This window comes from Helianthus annuus, chromosome 8 (genome assembly GCF_002127325.2).
Source record: "Helianthus annuus cultivar XRQ/B chromosome 8, HanXRQr2.0-SUNRISE, whole genome shotgun sequence".
Classification (NCBI taxonomy): Eukaryota; Viridiplantae; Streptophyta; class Magnoliopsida; order Asterales; family Asteraceae; genus Helianthus; species Helianthus annuus.
This window is the reverse complement of record NC_035440.2, coordinates 15,406,281-15,427,602: the sequence shown is the minus strand read 5'-3', so window position 1 is coordinate 15,427,602 and position 21,322 is coordinate 15,406,281. Positions and strand designations below refer to the sequence as shown.

Below are 21,322 nucleotides of genomic sequence, written 5' to 3'. Positions count from 1 at the left end.
CTTCTAACTGCCTTCTAGAAGGAATTTTCTATTTTAAATGGCTGAGATTTGATCCTAGCTTCATCCTACGGTTGAGATTGCTTTATGTTCCCATTGACTTTAATGGGAACATAAGAATATGTAATTTCTTTTATCACTAATTGAACAATAATTGTTGCATACCCCTTTTTCGATTGCTTTGCGGTCTTCATCATTGCTGCTCTTTTACTTCTTTTGTCACCTGTATTCTATTTTGTGTATTGCAATATTTCTACTTGTATAAAACACACCCATGGTACAAGTATATTATTACACAACAGAGTATTGAAAAGAAAATTTAACATTTCTACAAATATTATCAGTTATAAAAATCTATTTGGCATCTCTTCTGCCCCTTTTAATCTTGGAAATTCTCACTGCGACCGCCACATATACTTTATCCATGGTTACCTCTGCAATCATAAAAAGCTTCCTTCTCCATTGCTTCTTGAATGCCAAAACTCCAATAATACCCCAAAAACCTGTTGCAAATCCACACGTTATGTCCAAGTAAAACCATACCTTCCTTAGCCCATTAGCCTTTTTGTATTTCTTCTTGCTTCTTGTGGCTGGTGGGTTTTCAGGATTAGAACAATTATTTGGCAGAGGTGCACCACAGAGATCCCTGTTACCAGCATATATTGATGGGTCGTTAAGTGTCTGCAGTTGTTTTCCGGTTGGAATTCTTCCTGACAATTTGTTGTATGAGAGATTCATAGAGCTCAAAAAGTTCAAAGCTGCCATGCTTGGAGGGATTGTCCCAGTTAATTGGTTGTCTGAGAAATCGAGTGAATTTAACGCCTTCATGTTTCCGATGCTATCTGGAATACTCCCACTCAGATGATTGTGAGACAAATTGAGACCCATCAACATAGCAAGTGCAGTTATCTCTGGAGGGATTTCTCCTGTAAGTTTATTGCTTGAAAGGTCCATGTTAATAACTAAACCCATTGTTGTTGTATAATCAAGCTCGATTCCTTTCATGACCTGAATCACGTCGATCACATCAGTGTCCTCGTAGTATTGTCGATAATTTTCATCTCTTGCCTCAATCATCCCGCTCATCTCTCCAAAACAATGAGGGATGGATCCTATTAGGTGGTTGTGTGCGATATCTAAAATACGAAGATCTGAACATTGGCACAAAGAATGAGGAATACCTCCTGTGAAGTTGTTTTTATGCAACCTCAGAATTTCCAATGATGAAAGTTTTTTTCCAATCCATTTGGGTATGATTCCGGAGAATTTGTTATTACCCAAATCCAAAAGTTTCAAGTCTCTCAACTTTCCCAAATCTCGTGGAAGTTGGCCATTAAAGTTATTATCATTCAGTTTTAACCATTCTAATGATGAATAAATATTTCCAAAAGAACTTGGAAGGACTCCAGACAACCCAGTTGAACTAAGTATAAGCATCCTCATGTCTTGTAGATTCTCTAGACAATCAGGAATATTTCCAGATAACCGATTGCTGGAAACATCGAGAATTACCAACCTTCTTCTTCTACACATTGACCTTGGAATTGACCCATTTAAAAGGTTGTGTTGTAGAAGTATAATCCTGGTATATTCGCTTAATGGAAGGTTTATCAAAGATCCAATTAGTTTGTTGTTAGAGAGATCTAAGCTAGCAATCATGGACATATTCCGCAACCATGTTGGTAGAGGTCCATATAGGCTAGTATTAGACAATTCCAGACTCACAAGCTTCCTTTGATTTTGCAACCAGTGTGGAAATCCATTTTCAATCTTGCAAGAACTAAGTTGAACATTCCTCAGTTGGAATGGAGGTATCCACTCATGTGAGACATTAAAAATCAACTTATGATTAGCACTTGTATCCAACGACAGCAACATCGAGAGGTTAGCAAAATGGGCTTCCATAACCACTCCTTCTAAAGAATTTTCAGAGACATCTAAGTTAACGAGTTTGGTGAGTTGCCCAACTGTAACTGGGATTGGACCTGTTAACAGGTTTGATTTCAGATATAAAAGAGTTAAACCTGTTAATCTTCCCAATGATTCTGGGATTGGACCTGTTAGCCGGTTTGTTTGTAGATTCAAAAGAGTTAAACCTGTTAATCTTCCCAATGATTCTGGGATTGAACCTGTTAACAGGTTTGATTGCAGATCTAAATACGTTAAACCTGTTAATCTTCGCAATGATTCTGGGATTGAACCTGTTAACAGGTTTGATTGCAGATCTAAATACGTTAAACCTGTTAATCTTCCCAATGATTCTGGGATAGAACCGCTAAATTGATTATAATAAAGCTCAAGTTTGGTAAGGTTTCCAAGGAATGTTGGAACTGAACCGGTTAATTTGTTATCAGACAGATCTAATGCTTCTAAAGATCTTAATCTTCCCAATGATTCTGGAATCGAACCGTTTAATTCATTTACTTGTGCTTCCAACACCTCTAACGCATAGTGGGAACATTCAGACGTGTTTGATGATGGGCCTATCATTTCTCCCCCAAAATGATTACCAGAAACGCTTAATTCCTTCAGATGACATTGTCTCCAAATCCCAACAAGCTCGATGTGCTCAAAGTTATTATAAGAAACATCGAGCTTTAGAAGGTTAGGCATGACAGGAACTGATGAGTGCAAAAGGTTTTCTGAAAGGTCAAGGAATGTTAGGGAAGTGATGTTCATTAGTTTAGATGGAAACCTACCCCCAATTGAATTACAGCTAAGATCAAGATATTGTATGTTAGAATGGGCACTGGAATTCAAATAAGTGGGTGAAAAGGGGGCATTGTGAAGCCCACACACTGACAAATGCAATTCAGATAAAGAAGGGATCATGTTTAGCAGGTTTACAGAGTTCCATGCCAGACTAAGATTATAGTATGAAAGATCAAGGAACGTTAAGGATGTCAAGTTCTGAAAAAAATGAGGGAGTTGACCTTCAAAGCTGTTGGAGCTAAGATCCAGATGTTCAATGTTGGGAAGTATTTTACTTGAATTAAGATGGAGTCCAAGATCAGCATTAATAAGTCCACACCAACTCAAACTTAAATATGTTAATGAAGGAATCATGTAAAATACCATATCAACATTGTTTGCTTGAGAAAGATTTACGCCACTCAAGTCAAGATGCTCAAGTGAGGAAAGGCCAGAAACCCATGCCATATCATTTGACGTGATTAGCCGAGTTTCATCATATGAAGATGAACGAAGATCAAGAACCTTCAAATTGGAGAGATTTCCAATGTGATGGGGAATAATACCACTAAAAAATGCATAAGAGAGATTGAGGTAACTTAGCTGCTTGAAGGATCCAATGAATTTAGGAATTTGACTTCCATAAAAATTATTCCCACTCAAATCCAGATGCTGCAGATGTCTTAACTCAGCCAAATATGGGGTCACTTTATCACCTTCTAAGTAGTAACCGTCTTCGTAGTAATCATAGTCGCCGAAATCTCCTCTGAGATGAAGACCGACAACTCTTCCGGTGACACCATCACAGCGGACTCCTTTCCATGAGCAACAATCAATGCCAACCCATGATGAGAGTATTTCAAAGTCATCTTTGACGCTGTGTTTGAACTCGAGTAGTGCTAGTCTCTCTCGTTCATGGCAGCTTCTTGTCGAATTTTGAGCACCCAAACAAGTATATTTGGTTGCAACCAAAAACATGCTTAAGAAAACGAGATGAAGCCCCAAAACCCACTGATTTCCCATGATTCAACCTCAACTGTTAAGAAAAATGAGATGAAATATGAGTTGCAATGATGAACAAACTACGTGAAGTAATAAGTATGTAGATGGATGGGACCTTATGGCCCATGAAAGACTTTGCAAGTCGTTGTGGAAATCACTGGACAAATTGTATAATTGTTTCCTTCAATCACGGGCTTCTTTTCATTTTCTCCCGAAACTATTTCCATCCTACACAAAAACATAAGGTTGGGACCCCACTGATATTAAAGTTTTTAGTAGAACAACGTATAAAACCTAACCGAACTTTTGAGCGACCCCATAATAACATTTTCAGTGTCACAGGTCTGAGTTTCGCAGCACCATTTTCTTTTCTTTATTTTTTAATGTGTGTTTTCTAAAGATTAAGTATTTTTATTATGATATAATATTTAAATTATGTTCCCGGCCTGAAAATTCTAACGTTTGGTTATGAAAAATACGACCACCGAACAAAGGTGATCCCGAAGGAAAATAATCTTGGATCCGTCCTATGTGCGATCACACGTATACATCATGTATTTCGCTATATATATGCGTGTCTTGAAATGCAAAAGCAGCTAGTCAATTCCCTCTGCATGGTTTGCTCATGGTTTAGTCCTATGGCAGCTAGATATGGTTTGGTTAAATGACCACTGCCTTCTATTTCCAGGTTCCAGTTAGTTGAGACGAGATTTTGGTTATGATGTTTTTCTCGGTTTTTATACTCTTGAAAACATCAGCTTTCATACTCTTGAATATCGTTGTGGGCTGATCGGCTATGAAGGTTTGATATTATTGTTGTGGGCTGATCGGCTATGAAGGTTTGATTATCGTCGTGGGCCGATTGTGCAAGTAAGTATTCGTAAATTGTGAACTAAACCATTGTGCGATCAAACAATTTGATTATGTCCAATTTGATTACAGTTGCATGGTCATGTTACATCTGACCCACTAGAAGTTACGGTTTCCTCCACATGTCTTCTTGATATTTAGCTTCTGTATCTTCGGGCCTTTCACCATTGCACTTCCAACAAACAACATTCCCGGCATCATTGAAGAATTCACACCTTTTCAAATTCAATAAAAGATACATTAGATATAGGCACTTCAATGAACGGGTTACTAGTGGCGGACCCAGGAATTTTTTCCTGGGGGTGCGGAATATTTTCAAAGATTTTAGGCCCTAGCTGTATAAAAATATCGGTTCATAGCGGTCGGGTCGGATCATGTAAGATAAAAGAACATCAAACTAAAATTTATAAATCATCAAAAACACATCAAACATCATTACAAATTACAAACGTATTTAAAATTGTGCCCTACAAGTTTTTTTTTTTTTTTTTGAAATATATCCAAAATATCATCTAAAGATACTAAACACGCCATAAGTTCATTACATTCTTACTCATTGTTCCTAACACATATAATTTGCTCCATAACCTCATAAAACAACACTAAACACTTAAACAACATAAACAATCATGTTCAACCATAGCCCATAACTTTCAATTGTATTTTTAAACATTCAAGCACTAATATTAAATGTTGATTACTTGTAACTAATCATTTAAACAAACAAAGCTATAAATAAAACAACAAAATCATTTAACTACAAGTCTAGAACAACAAAAAAATCAAAAAAATATAAAAAAATTAACCCCTTACACATCTATATTTTCTCCTAATCATCACATAAAACAAAATAAATAAATAAATAAACCATACTAGTTCTATATTGGAATTCTGACGTAATATGGGTCGGTTCAACCGGAATTTTGGTTTTTTCGGTAAAAAAGCCACCAGGTCGTGAGCAGTGACGCTAAGTCGCTGGGAGTTTTTTTGGGGGCGGGATTTGGAAATGAAATGGGTGGATGAGTTTGGGTTATTTTATTTAGTTCAAATTTCTTTAGGTTGGGTTTGGGCTTATGTTAATAAAAATTGATTGCAGATGGGGCTTTGATTGGATTAAATAATTAAGTGAATAAGTGGTTAATGATTATTCTTTTTCTAAGTGGGCGGTTGAAAATTTTCAAGGGGTGCGGGTGAAAAATTCCAAAGGGTGCGGTCGGGATTTCCGACCCGACCCAACCCAACCCAACACGTTTAGCACAACTAAGTATAAGTTGTTCGATAACACGAATATGAGAAGAATATGAGTTGCAATGATGAAGAAACTATTGAAGTAATAATTGTGAAGTAATCAATGGGTTAGATGGATGGGACCTTATGGCCCATGAAAGACTTTCCAAGTCGTTGTGAATGATCAGTGGGCTTCCTTTTATTTTCTCCTCATATTATTATAGTATTATTCCAACCTATGTATACTAGTATTTATATTATGTATCTCTCTCTATATTTGTGTGTGTTGAAATGCAAAGGCTGTTCATGTTCGCAGTTCACTCAAGACTTCCAAGTGAAGTCAAAACGCCTCCTGCATGGTGTAGTCCTACTGCAGCGGGATAGGGTCTTCATATAGTTGAAACAGTCACACTAGGGATGGCAATGGGCCTGTTTTGGGCTGGGTACTGGTAATCTCATACCCATACCCGGTTGTAAAATACCTGGCCCAATATCCGTCGGGTATCGGGTGTCGGGTATACCCGTTACTTTGTTAAAAGATACCCATTGGCAGTGGCGAAGGTTAGTTGTTACTCGGGGGTGCATCCGCCCACCCCAATGTTTCGATTAGAAGTGTATGTTTTCCGATTTTTCGTCCGGAATAGGATCGCCTCCCCCAAATTATTTTTCCTATATATTTATACAATATATAAATTAAAGTAAAGTTTGTTACCACTTTTTATATCCTAAATATTTATACAATTTAATTAAAGTAAAGTTTGTTACCACTTTGTATATAAGTGATGGGTAGTTTTGTAAATATATTTTGACTCTTATTTGTTTAACCCTAGATTACCCACCATACAATAAACTTAATCACAAGTTTTTATGTGTAAGGACGGGTCCTTTGAATGAATGAAATTTTTTAGTTTTATTTAGAACTATTATTATTTGACCTGACCCGAATCGATAGCCGACCCGACCCGAAACATAACGATGGGAAAAAAAATTTGGGTCTCATCACTTTACGCCCCCTCGAAGCTTTTGGTCAAGCTCCGCCACTGCCCATTGAGATTTCAAGTATATTTCTTATTTACTATTATAATTATTATGTAAATTTTATTTACATAACAATTATTATAAATTGAAATATGATACATTACATACATACAAGTTTTATCATAAATGAATAACATTATAGTTTTGGAGAAACAAACCAACTTTTAAATGACTTGATTTCAATAAACATATGAGATCAAAAACTAAGTAGTAGAGGTGTGCATGGGTCGGTTTTGACTAAAAACCATAACCAAAACCGCGATATCGGTTATTGGATAACCATAACCGATCGGTTATGGTGGTTATGATTATTTGGTTTTGATGGTTATAGCGGGTCGGTTATGGGTGGTTAACCGTGTATTTAGCTTAGCTAAAATAGCTTTTTTTAATGGAATAAATTGTTATTGCATATTTGTATATATTAGTATATTACATAGTGTTAAAGAATACATATAATCTATAATATTAATACAAATTATTATCGAATATTCAAATAAAGTGATATGATACATTCTATAAATTCAAACAAACATTTAACCAAAACCACAAAATTATATGAAAAACCCATAAGTACTAAAAATCTTCAGTCAAAAACATCAAATATTAAAAATATGGTGAAAAGTCCTGAATCCTACAAAGATTTATTACATGTTGGTTCGGTTCAGTTATGGTGGGTATGGGAAAAATGATAACCATAACCAACCCGCTACTTTCGGTTTTCAAAAAAATATTAACCGACCCACCGGTTTTTTATTTGCTTCGGTTTTGTTGGTTAATTCGGTTATGGTTTGGTTAATTAGGTTATGGTTTAGTTAATTCAGTTTTTTGCACACCCCTACTAAGCAGTATGTAAATATAAAATCTAGGAGGGAAATGATGTTGGAGAATTATGTTCTTTTGCTATTTAAAAAAAATCAATGATTTGCTACTGTTGATTGTTGGAGAATTGTCTTATACAAGAGTAATGATAACCAAGTAGCTTGGATATGTTTTCTTATATGAACTCACTTCCCAAACGTATTTTAGCCCTGTATCGTATATGGATTGATTTAGTTTTCGCATAATAAACCTACTAAAATAGACAAGAGTTAAGAGAAAATAATAAAAAAAAATTCGGGTATATGATTGGGGTATATAGTTCGGGTAATGGGTATGTGGCTTTGGGTAATCAGGCCGGCTATCATTCACTCCCATACCTGCGGAAAATTTTAAAACTAATCGCATACACGGTCTGATACCCGTCGAGTTTCAAGTATACCAGTCCTATATGTTTCAGGTATACACGTCGGGCTCGGGTCTTTTTGCCAATCCCTACCACACACACCATATAGTAATAAAGAATATTTACTAGCTTCTTAGATTTTATTTGTTTTTTTAGGTGAATTATTTGATGATTGATATATGTCTGTATGGTTTGTACGGTGTATTGGTTGATTAAGCAATATTTAATTACTATAAACAAAGTTTAGATTTTAGGGGTCAGATATAATAGAAGTTTATTTGGGTAGCAAGGCTAAAAAATAATCTTGACCATCTATTTATTAATCAAGGGTTAAAATTAAATGAGTGAAATTAAAGAAAAAAAATGAGGTGCGTTGGTCTATGTAGGGGCATTCTAGACAATCCAAGGCAATAGTTTCTGTTTCCTCAAATTCTCCCCATTTTTAAAACGTTAATAACTCTTTCATACGACATTATTTTTTTTTTAAATTGCAACAAAAAAACGAGCATTATCTTTAAAACGAGCATACTATTGTTATATTTTCGATTTTTTTTTTCGAAAACCCAGTTGCGTAAAACGTAATGGCCAGAAAACACAAAGAATTTTTTTTTCGAAAACCCAGTATACTAGTGTTAGGGACTGATGATGATCTATGGATTGTCCACTGAATAGGGTGATATGCTAGCATGAATGTGTTTAGAATAAATCGGTTGGTTAAATCTTGGAAACCTTAACTAAGAACAGTATGAATGATGATATGAATATTTGAAAAACTTGTTGTTTGATCTGATTTGTCTAGTGTAGAATATTGGAAACATGTTAGTGCAATTTGATTGGTCAGTACATACTCATGAATTTGATTGGATAGTGCAAAAGTTGGTAAATGTTCTAGAAAGATTCCATCAGCAGGGATGCGAGTCGAGACCATCCTGGTTGCGACTTGAGACCATCAGGTTGACAACTCGAGACCAGGGCATGCACATCAGGAGACTCAAGACCAGCTAGGTTGCGACGCGAGATCTCCTGATCTCGACTCGAGACCGGACTCGAGACCTCGAAGGTTACTACCCAAATATGCACAACTCGAGACCAGCTGTTGTGACTTAGAATCTCGTGGTTGCGACTCGAGACCTCATAGTCTCGAGTCGAGACTATCCGGTTTCGACTGGACTACTTAAATTCGTTATTGGGTCGCACAATGTAATGGTATGTTTTGGGCTGTGTGTTCCTGATACTGTTTAGCTGGACTATATGCTTCTGCTGATTAACTGTGTGTATGTTAGGACAGGCCCAATAACTTTACTATGACATGCAGACTATGTGTTAGATACGTGTAGGATATACGTGACTTATTTATACCCAAACCTGACCTATACTGGTAACCATATTAGGACGTGGTTGACCAGCTCACCTGACCAAGTAAACTATCTGCCGAGCAAACTGAGGTGAGTTCACAACTTTTACTAAAAGCATGCGTTCCTGGTGGTTGGGAAACGGAACTAAAAACAACGCTATCTCCTTGTGAGGGATACAAACTACTTTTCTCCCCTTGTGTGGGACGCTCAGTTAATTACTATTTATATTAGATGCAACAAGCGGACTAAACGAAACTCTTTCACGAAAGTCCCCACTTACTATACCGATTAGTCGCCTGGCCTGGCGAACAGGTTATTATTTGATAGCGCTATTAGGTCTCACCAACCTCACACCGTGCCTGGATAGGATCGGGCGTGGACTAATAGACTCTGGCAAACCGTCAATGATGATAGAACATTGACAAACGGGGCAAAACTCACGTAATGTGCGGTCACAAAGTATTCGGTATTACGCAGTTTAGTAGAATATGGGGTAGCTCCCCATCGCATGATATAAATGAGTAAATTAACTACTGAAATAAGTTTTTGGAATTAAAACTGGACAAACTCGTGAACTCGCCAACTTTATGTTGACACCCTACTGCATGCTTTGCAGGTACCCAGTGACTCAGGAGCTTGCAGCTTGGGGATGTGTAGTTGAAGTCTTAACCCGTGTGTTGGGTTCTTTAAATAATCTTGAAACATGAACTTTTGTTTGAACAATTCTATGTAAATAGATTTGTTATTTAATAAAGATTATCACTTTCCTTTGATACCAGTGGGTTTAAGCAATTAGGCTTAATATCATTGTCATACTCTGTTTTTTGTTTGTGGAATTGTTCTTATGGGTATGGAGATTATGGTGGAATTTAATAATTTATGATATCTTGTTCGTTGGATTAATGTTTGGTAATGTTCTCACCTATGACGTCATCAGATTCAATCGCAATAAAATTAAACTCAAATTCGATTCGATTATAAACAACTAAGAAAGTTTCATCATATTAGTTGTAAATTTGATCAAACAACTTTTTTAGTTACAACTTCCATTTGTTTAGACCGAGTGGATTGCATTTTCTTGTGTGCAGGATTAGTAGTATATGTTACCAAGGAACTGGTTCAACATTAATATTTTGATGATGGTGGGGACCGGGGGTTGCAGTGGTGAAGCTTGACAATAAAGACGGGAGGGTCGAAAACGTATATACCCAAAAATTTCTGTAGAACCGGGGGGTCGAAAACGTATATACCCAAAAATTTCTATACGAAAACTACATATATAATACTACTGAGCGAAAAGTTCGGAGGGTCGGGCGCCCCCGGCCCCTCTTAAGTTGCACCCTTGCCGGGGTTGGGATTGGGTGGGGTTGACTAGCCGACCGGCGAGGGAAGAGTGAGTAGTAGGGGTGGTGTGGTGGGATTGGTTTTATTTTATTAATTTATATTTGTTTTAATAATTTACACAAAGAAACCCTCAATAATGTTAACTACATAAAAGACCCCTATTCAAATATGGTTGATTACAAAAATAAACCCTCTAGTTTTTTAAGGGCATTTAAGTTGTTTTAGCAAGACCTAACAAAAAAATTAACAATAGTTGGTCTTAGTACTCAATATTGTAACAAATTAAAATGTTAATATCTATTAGTACCCGATATTAAAACTTAAGAAAAACCACAAGGACCAACGGTATAATTTTTTCAAAATAGAATTATTGTGGGAATGCCCGATAAAGTCATGAATTACCAATTATCTCAAGATCACATGTGGTGCGTGGACTACTACTACTACTAAAAATAAATTAAAAAACAAAATAACAAGATAAAATTTGGGCTAAATATATAACTTAGACATAGTTTGAGGACCTCTATATAATTCTGCAACTATTTGAGAAGTTAAACAATTTGGTCCAGTGATTCGGTGAAGCACCTGAAAATAGTGGTTGCAAAGAAGTGGGAAATTCACAAAAATCCATCGAAAAGCAAACGAATGGAGGATAGAAGTTCGATTTTTATCCGTCAAGTTAGGTTTTGGTGAAGCCGAAGGAGCTGAACTACAGGTTATGCTATTTTACTTTGAGCCGGGACCTATGTGACATATAATTAAAACTGATATGCTATATATGTAAAGTTGTTCTCCTTTTTTGGTATCAGTTCTGATTCCTGAATGTGTAACTTGAATTGATTGAGTCCTTTTAACGGTTTGGTAATTGTTGTGGTTCTTGCACACAAGGTGTTTGATGTATTGCCCCACTGAGTTTCTTAGCTTATGGCATCGTTTTGAACTGAAAATAGCCCCAATGCCCGATGCCCAATATGTTATTTTTTGGATTTGGTTCATTTGTTCATCAATAATATGAATTCTCCTCTCCCCAATAATGAATTTGGAGTCAGGTTTATAAGTAGTTCTGATTTTGAAAATGTGATTATCATGTAGGCGGATACCAAAGGGCTTGTAGCATAGCGATATAAAGTTGTCTACTAAAGGCGTTCAAAGTGGTTGAGGATTCTTGTCCCTTGGTGGACGTTGGTGTAGATCTAGGAGTAGGTCTAGAGGGTTTGTGAGTTGGACGGTTTAAAAACATGTACGCGGATATTGTCATGTATTTACGATTGAAAACATTGAAATGTTTGTTTTATTGCCTTTGAAGTTATATGAAACAATTTTCTTGTATCTCTTCGATAGGAGGTAAATGCCTGAACCAACGTCCGTTGGTGTCTATGAGGATGATAACGTGGTCCTAGAGTAAAATGGTAACAATGTCAAGAAAGCAGGGCTCCATTCAACGCTTGCTTCACTCCTCGATGATCATGTGCTTGCAGATATACCAAAGAAACCAACTCTATCAGATGTTGACACCCTCATCAGCTTGGAACTTGGGAGTGCACATCTTTTGGTATGTGATTAATTGATTATGCTTGCTTAGTTTCTTATTTTCAGATTAGCATGTCAATAATGACGGTTTCTTGTGTGGGACACAGATGTTGCTGTGATGAATTCTGCTACACTTAAGGATTTGAAACTAGCCGTCGAGAAAAAATCCAATGAAATAGAGCAGTCAAAGATGGGCCATCGCCATATTTCTTGGTATTTCTCTCTCCCCCTTTTCTTTCCTTATGTTACTTAATTGTTTCTCAAACGTAAAGGGGATGCACAAAAGGGATGCACGAAGATCATTGATCTAACACAAACCCCATATCAACCTTGTTTGTTAATCGTCTGCTGTTGACGGAAGTCAATCGGAGGTGAAGAACTAAGTTGTCGGCCGGAGGTGATGAGAGATGGTAATCGGTGGTCGATTGATCGGCGCGGTGCTTATCGGAGGTGAATAGAGTGGTTGCCGTGGTGGAAATTGTCGACAAAAGGAATGAAGGACCGTGGTGGAGGTGTTTTCCGGCGGTCGGAGATGATAAAAGTTGATCAGTGGTCGTGTACAGAGAGATGGTCGTCGGCAGTGTGATGGGGTAATCGGAGGTGGGTAGTGTGATAGATGATGGTGGAGGTTAGTCTATTGTGGGTGACGGTGGATATGGTGGTCGATCGGAGGGTGAGTCGTGATTGTTATTCGACGGTGGGGTAGTGGTGATTGTTGGTCAGAAAAAGGTGGATGGATGGTGGTTGATGTCCTCGGTGGCGGAGTTGTTCCTAATGGGGCATCAATGTGAAGAAAAACTGGGGCAAAAGACAGGAAGACAGGGACTGAACAGCCAAATTGGGGAAGAAGACGGGGACTGAATAGAGGTGCACACGTGTCAAAAGGTGAGTGGTTGCTGAGGAAAGCTCTTTTAAGCCGTGTCGAAACTCGTGCAAAGGCCCGTGGAGTCGTTTCAGTTGGCCATTTTTGAAAAATTGATCATTCAATGGCTATTTTGGTAATTATCCCTTATGAATTTGTGTTGGAAACTGATAAAGTAAAAAACAATACGCGCGTCATAGCTGGTTGGGTTTGGTTTCATTTTTAGGTTATTTTGTATGATTAATCTGTTTGACCCGTTATCAATCATATCCAATCCGTATTAACAGGTTTTCATTAAAAGGCTTGAATTTGCTACCTTTATGTATCCTAGTTATGATTTTCTGGTTTAGTCATGACTTGGTACCATGAATTACTTGCTATTTCTCATGTGTATTGGGAATACTATGCTTCTTATTATTTTTTTTATTAAAAAATATATATTTTTTCGAATGGTTTTTTTTTTTGAAAAAAATTCTGAAAAAAAAAGTAGTCTTTTACATTTTAGAGCTTCCATTTCTTGGTTGTGTTTTCAGGGAGCATGTGTGGCAAAAACATTAGTCTCTCATACCACAATGAAAAAGCCTGCATATCTTCAAGATCATGGTCTCTAAATCAGACTATGTTACATCATCTAAAAAATATTTTTGATTTTCTGGTTTTGTTTAATTAACTGGGATTCTTCGTCACGAAGGGAAAAAACCTAGGTATAACCACATTTATGTGTTTTAAATGTTCTGTTTAAAGATGAAAATTGACTGATAATTGTAATATTTAATTATTTACATATACAAGTAGTTAAACAACCTCAAACCTTTGCCTTTATACATTCAAATACGTATAAAATCCTTATACATGCAAATACAAAATGGGAGAAATTTTATTAGAAAATGGTTTAGATCTCTTTTGTGCAACATGTCCATGTGATACATGTATGCACTTATAGTGTCGCGCATTTCGATCGTTTTTTTTTTTAATCTTTTAGAACTGGTTCTGGGTTGGAATCTCCTAATCAACAGAGTTAATAATCGGATATTGGTAAAATCAGATTGGGTATGGAACCTTTTTTTGAGAGGAGGGTGATCAGTTTGGTTCCGATTATGTTTTCTTTTCTCAGGTTTTTACTAGTTTGTGCCTGGAACCGGTTCAAAGCATAGGGCTACAACCCAATGCATACCCAGGGGGTACGCTTGCTATGTAGCACGGGGACTCCATTTATGTGGCCGTACCCGTCTCGGGTACTTGTCGGGGACGGAAACACCATGGGTACTCGTCGGGGACGTTTCCTAAACGTTTCCAATGTCGGGGACGTATCTGGTAGAAGTATACAGCCCATTTCCATTTATTTTTAGGGTTTTTACCCTTTCAAATTCCCCAACCGGCCATTAAATAAATAGACCTATCATATTCGGCTTCTCTAATCTCTAAACTCTCAAGTCTCATCATCTCTAATTCTCTATCGATTGCCAATCTCTCACTAGATGAACCGGAATTTGAAAATGATTTGATTATTGATAATTAATTACCTTTGGAAGATGTAGTATTTTTGGAATTTGTTTAATGTATTTTTATTTTTTTATATTTTTTATTGCCGTACCCGTATCTTGGAATTTTGAGTTTTGCCGTTCCTCGTTCCCGTATCGTCCCCGTACCCCGATCCCGTACCCGTTCCATTGCTACTTAGTACGCTTGGGTATGAAATCGGTTCCTTAATATACCCGTTTTCTCTTGATTCTCGGTTCCACATTTTTTGTTAGGGACGGTCAAGGAGCTGTTTTTCTGTGCACACCTGCCCACATAGTGCATCACATACTAAACAACACAAGAACCCTAATTCAAACCAACCTCCATTGTCATCGTTTCCATGGCATCGAAGGCGACAAAGAAGACAATCTACCTCCAGAAGCTACACAACCACCTCAAACACACAACACACGCCTCGTCATCGTCAGTGTCGACAATCTTTGTGTGAACCAAATTCAGGCCATAAGGCAAGTACTGCGACCCCACTCATATGTTGTAATGGCCTGGTAAGAATTCTTTCATGAGGCGCTCACTCCCCATCCATGCCCCATCTGCCGGAAAACCTGCTTTTGTTGGCGCAATTCCTCACATTAACGGAAAAGTTGGGTTGATTTTGACCGACTGTGACCCAGAGGAAGTTAGTGAAACGGCTGCGGGATATAAGTTGCAGCCGCTGGTTTGTTTGTCTATGGATATTGGGATTTGTTCCTTTTGGCAGTGGTTGCTGGGTTTTCATATGAATTTGCTCTCCAAATGAAGTGGTTTTTTAAAGGTTTAAGATTAATTTCAGAATAAGGAGATCGATAAGTTGTATATTTTCAAATCATTGCAGTTAAGCAAATTTTATTACAATTCAGTTTATACGGTTTTTAATTAGCTTTTTTTTTTCATTATCTATATAATCTTATTGTGTTTGTGAATGAGTAGAAACTTCATGATGATCAATTAGGATAGGGATGCACTCGGTACCGAAAATGTCGAAAGTAGGTACCGGTACCATTTGCTCATTCCTACTGAAAGATAACTGTGGCTACATATTTTTTTTGTGTCTGTTTACCAAAATGGTTTGAATTGGATTATTGTCTTAAAACTGTTAGTTTGTGCTTTCTAAAATGATGCTGATATTAAACATATTGATAACTGCATATTTTAAAATTCAAAATAATAATTGGAAATGTTTAAATGGCCTATTCCAAATTTCAAACTGACACTGTTAAACCGTCAAACCCTAATCGTATGAATCCTTAAACCGGATGACTGGCTTCGGTTTAAGCAATTCAGACGATTTAATGAAGTACTCTTCATCAACTAAGTTATGTTTTTAAATTGCTGTGGTGAGTGTTTCCCTACATGAATAAGAAAGTCCCCTTACAAAGTAAACTCCTTATCCCAGACTTTTGGAACTTACAGTACATAGCTTTGTATTATGTATAGGTTTTGCAGATTCTAATGACTTTGTTTTCTGTAAAGATTTTGCAGGAAACACCACAGAACGATAAAGAATCTAAAGAACGAAAAATATACCTCTTTTTGGATTGTTTCTCTCTCGGTAATCATCATTGCTGCTGTTGTTGCTTTTTTATTTCTTTTCTGGACTCAACTGGAAGATCTAATTCAAATAGAGACTGGGGTGAGACTGAAACTATAATTTTGGAAAACACAAGAAAAGTGACTGGACTCGAATAGAGAATGCTCCGATCACATGATTTTCTACCCATTGGCATGTCTAATCTTCAGTCCACTTCTTCTGTAATCATCTATCACCTGTATTCTATCTCGTGTATTGTAATATTTTTATTTGTATTAAACAAACCCATGGTCTAAATATATTACACAACAGAGTATTTTAAACCAAAACAACAATTTTACAAATATTGTCACTTATTAGAATCTATTAGGCTTCTCTGCCTCTTTTTATCTTGGAAATCTTCACTGCAACCGCCACATACACCTTATCCATGGTTACCTCTGCAATCATAAAAAGCTTCCTTCTCCATTGCTTCTTGAATGCCAAAACTCCAATAATACCCCAAAAACCTGTTGCAAATCCACACGTTATGTCCAAGTAAAACCATACGTATAAAATCCTTATACATGTATGCACTTATAGTGTTGCGCAAATACAAAATGGGAGAAATTTTATTAGAAAATGGTTTAGATCTCTTTTGTGCAACATGTCCATGTGATACATGTATGCACTTATAGTGTTGCGCATTTCGTTTTTTTTATCTTTTAGAACTGGTTCTGGGTTTGAATCTCCTAATCAACAGAGTTAATAACCGGGTATTGGTAAAATCAGATTGGGTATGGAACCCTTTTTTTCTTTTGAGAGGAGAGTGATCAGTTTGGTTCCGATTATGTTTTCTTTTTTCAGGTTTTTACTAGTTTGGGTCAGGTATTTCTTTTTTCAGGTTTTTACTACTTTGGGTCAGGTATAATTGGCCTGGAACCGGTTTCAAAGCATAGGGCTACAACCCAATGCATACCCGGGGGTATGAAATCGGTTCCTCAATATACCTGTTTTCTCTTGATTCCCGGTTCCACATTTTTTTTTGTGAAGGACGGTCATGGAACCGTTTTTCTGTGCACCCCTACTCACATAGGACATCACATACTAAACAACACAAGAATGATATGTACCAATCGGTTGATAGATAATCCGTTGAGTGGATCAAACTCAAAAGAAATTAGTTAGATGCAAGACTTGAGATAACCTCTAGATTTTTATTCATAAACTCAAAATAATACAAGCATCAAATATATAAAAGAGGAAATAGATAACTACCCACTAACTCAATACTAACTTACCCACCTACCAACCCACGATGCAACAATTGCATGCCAATTTAAATACTAAACTGATTCTTAATCCTAAAACATAACATTAATAACATTAATAAAAACAAATAATCCTAATATATTATTCCACATATGGATGCACACATCAAAGAACCCTAATTCAAACCAACCTCCATTCTCATCCTCATCGTTCCCATGGCATCAGAGGCGACAAGGAAGACAATCGACCTCCAAAAGCTACACTATAATTTTGCTTTTTTATTTCTTTTCTGGACTCAACTGGAAGATCTAATTCAAATAGAGAATGGGGTGAGACCCAAACTATAATTTTGGAAAACACAAGAAAAGTGACTGGACTCAAATGCCATTTGAACATGATTTTCTACCCATTGTCATGTCTAATCTTCAGTCCACTTCTTCTGTAATCATCTGTCACCTGTATTCTTCTATCTCGTGTATTGTAATATTTTTATTTCTATTAAACACACCCATGGCATAATTATATTACACAACAGAGTATTTTAAATCAAAACAACAATTTTACAAATATTGTCTATTATAAGAATCTATTAGGCTTCTCTGCTTCTTTTAATCTTGGAAATCTTCACTGCAACCGCCACATACACCTTATCCATGGTTACCTCTGCAATCATAAAAAGCTTCCTTCTCCATTCCTTCTTGAATGCCAAGACTCCAATAATACCCCAAAAACCTGTTGCAAATCCACACGTTATGTCCAAGTAAAACCATACCTTCCTTAGCCCATTAGCCTTTTTGTATTTGTTCTTGCTTCTTGTGGCTGGTGGGTTTTCAGGATTGGAACAATTATTTGGCAGATATTCACCACAGAGATCCCTGTTACCAGCATATATTGATGGGTCGATAAGTGTCTGCAGTTGTTTTCCGGTTGGAAATCTTCCTGACAATTTGTTGTATGACAGATTCAAAGAGCTCAAATCGTTCAAAGCAGCCATGCTTTGAGGGATCGTCCCGCTTAGTTGGTTGTCTGAGAAGTCAAGAGATACTAACGCCTTCATGTTTCTGATGCTATCTGGAACATTCAGACGTGTTTGATGATGGGCCTATCATTTCTCCTCCAAAATGATTAGATGTTAAGCTCAATTCCTTCAGATGACATTGTCTCCAAATCCCAACAAGCTCGATGTGCTCAAAGTTATTATAAGAAACATCGAGCTTTAGAAGGTTAGGCATGACAGAAACTGATGAGTGCAAAAGGTTTTCTGAAAGGTCAAGGAATGTTAGGGAAGTGATGTTCATTAGTTTAGATGGAAACCTACCCCCAATTGAATTACAGCTAAGATCAAGATATTGTATGTTAGAATGGGCACTGGAATTCAAATAAGTGGGTGAAAAGGGGGCATTGTGAAGCTCACACCCTGACAAATGCAATTCTGATAAAGAAGGGATCATGTTTAGCAGGTTTACAGAGTTCCATGCCAGACTAAGATTATAGTATGAAAGATCAAGGAACGTTAAGGATGTCAAGTTCTGAAAAAAATGAGGGAGTTGACCTTCAAAGCTGTTGGAGCTAAGATCCAGATGTTCAATGTTGGGAAGTATTTTACTTGAATTAAGATGTAGACCAAGATCAGCATTAGAAAGTTCACAGGCACTCAAACTTATATATTCTAATGAAGGAATCATGTAAAATACCATAGCAACATTTTTTGCTTGAGAAAGATCTACGTAACTCAAGTCAAGATGCTCAAGTGAGGAAAGGCCAGAAACCCATGCCATATCATTTGACGTGATTAGCCGAGTTTCATCATATGAAGATGAACGAAGATCAAGAACCTTCAAATTGGAGAGATTTCCAATGTGATGGGGAATAATACCACTAAAAAGTGCATAAGAGAGATTGAGGTAACTTAGCTGCTTGAAGGATCCAATGAATTTAGGAATTTGACTTCCATAAAAATTATTCCCACTCAAATCCAGATGCTGCAGATGTCTTAACTCAGCCAAATATGGGTTCACTTTATCACCTTCTAAGTAGTAACCGTCTTCGTAGTAATCATAGTCGCCGAAATCTCCTCTGAGATGAAGACCGACAACTCTTCCGGTGACACCATCACAGCGGACTCCTTTCCATGAGCAACAATCAATGCCAACCCATGATGAGAGTATTTCAAAGTCATCTTTGACGCTGTGTTTGAACTCGAGTAGTGCTAGTCTCTCTCGTTCATGGCAGCTTCTTGTCGAATTTTGAGCACCCAAACAAGTATATTTGGTTGCAACCAAAAACATGCTTAAGAAAACGAGATAAAACCCCAAAACCCACTGATTTCCCATGATTCAACCTCAACTGTTAAGAAAAATGAGATGAAATATGAGTTGCAATGATGAACAAACTACGTGAAGTAATAAGTATGTAGATGGATGGGACCTTATGGCCCATGAAAGACTTTGCAAGTCGTTGTGGAAATCACTGGACAAATTGTATAATTGTTTCCTTCAATCACGGGCTTCTTTTCATTTTCTCCCGAAACTATTTCCATCCTACACAAAAACATAAGGTTGGGACCCCACTGATATTAAAGTTTTTAGTAGAACAACGTATAAAACCTAACCGAACTTTTGAGCGACCCCATAATAACATTTTCAGTGTCACAGGTCTGAGTTTCGCAAGCACCATTTTCTTTTCTTTATTTTTTAATGCATCGCAGATAGCCCAACTTAGGGTTCGGTCAAACGCAGCCTGGCTATTCGCATTCACAATCGGCCAATCCATCATTGATATCAAGTTTTCAACCCTCCTGCCTCCATGTAGCTAAGATGACTTGTCTCTTTGTTCAGTGGTTTACTTCGAACATAGTTGCAATCTGATTATTTAACCATTAATTTTCTAAGTTTAAATTCAGCTATGTTTCAGTAAAATATAAAATCATTCTCAAAAGATGAAAACTCTCGTAGAGAACAGCTATAGAGTTTTGTATTTTTTTTTTTTCATTTCTAATGACATTGTAATATTAATGTTTGTTTTCTAAAGATTAAGTATTTTTATTATGATATAGTATTTAAATTATATTCATTCTAACGTTTGGTTATGAAAAATACGACCACCTAATAAAGGTGACCCCAAAGGAAAATAATCTTGGATCCGTCCTATGTGCAAGCACACGTATACATCATGTATTTCGCTATATATATAGAGTGTGCCTATTGGCACACTAAAGTGCCTATTGGCACACCAAACCCTAGCAAAATTAGGGTTTATCTACGCTGCGTATTGGTCAATACGCAGCGTATAGGGTTAACCAAATATGCTGCGTATTGACCAATACGCAGCGTAGATAAACCCTAGATCTCAGTGCCTGATAACCAATCATTGCACAGAAAACAAGGTTTGTCTACGATGCGTATTGATCAATACGCAAGGTATTGACTTTTACACAAATGGTCCCTGCTGTTTTAAAAATTGACAAAAATGGTCCCTTTTTTGTTATATTTACAATTTGGTCCCTGATGTTTCAATTTTTACAGAATAGGTCCCTGATGTTTCATAAATTGGCACAAATGGTCCCTGTCAGGGACTACTTTTGTAAAAACTGAAACTGAGGGACTATTTTTATAAAAACTGAAACTGCAGGGACCAAAGTGTAAATATGTCAAAAATGGGTAAAAAGGGGGTCTTCTTTAAAGAACCGGCCCTTGCCAAGAATCGAACTCATGACCTCTCGTTTAGAACCGCAACGCCTTAACCAGTTTATCCTCCTACTAGGAGCTGGTAGTATTAGAAACTTAAAGCATTATATCCACAAGTTAACCAATACGCTGCGTATTGGTCAATACGCAGCATATATTAAACATCTGCAAAATTGGGGTCATTTTGGTAGGTTTGAA

The 21,322-nt window shown here is 37.0% G+C and overlaps 2 protein-coding genes and 1 long non-coding RNA gene across 7 annotated transcripts; 1 reads left to right on the top strand and 2 right to left on the bottom strand.

Moving 5' to 3' along the window:
* Window positions 1-351: 351 nt before the first annotated feature.
* Window positions 352-3,711, bottom strand: LOC110869626 (receptor-like protein EIX2). The gene has a single exon (XM_022118865.1). It carries the CDS (start codon window positions 3,709-3,711, stop codon window positions 352-354), a length of 3,360 nt encoding a protein of 1,119 aa, XP_021974557.1.
* Window positions 3,712-11,287: 7,576 nt separating this feature from the next.
* LOC110872184 lies at window positions 11,288-13,753 on the top strand. 2 transcript variants are annotated; one of them, XR_002554249.2, is made up of 5 exons: window positions 11,288-11,461; window positions 11,839-11,986; window positions 12,088-12,298; window positions 12,384-12,489; window positions 13,672-13,753. It is a non-coding gene; the product is annotated as an uncharacterized LOC110872184 (long non-coding RNA). The 2 variants fall into 2 exon arrangements; XR_002554248.2 differs by lacking the exon at window positions 13,672-13,753 and having other exon boundaries at window positions 11,289-11,461; window positions 12,384-13,438.
* A 2,627-nt stretch (window positions 13,754-16,380) lies between these two features.
* Window positions 16,381-20,058, bottom strand: LOC110872183 (receptor-like protein EIX2). Of its 4 annotated transcripts, none has more exons than XR_004864729.1 (2): window positions 18,171-20,058; window positions 16,381-16,696 (listed from the first exon to the last, which is right to left on the bottom strand). XR_004864729.1 is itself a non-coding variant. In XM_035976468.1 (2 exons), exons 1-2 carry the CDS (start codon window positions 18,493-18,495, stop codon window positions 16,554-16,556), a joined length of 468 nt encoding a protein of 155 aa, XP_035832361.1. In that variant the 5' UTR covers window positions 18,496-19,858; the 3' UTR covers window positions 16,381-16,553. The 4 variants fall into 4 exon arrangements, 3 of the variants coding, with proteins under 3 accessions (XP_035832361.1, XP_021976666.1, XP_021976665.1); XM_035976468.1 differs by having other exon boundaries at window positions 18,171-19,858; XM_022120974.2 differs by having other exon boundaries at window positions 16,381-16,718; window positions 18,193-19,832.
* Window positions 20,059-21,322: the final 1,264 nt, after the last annotated feature.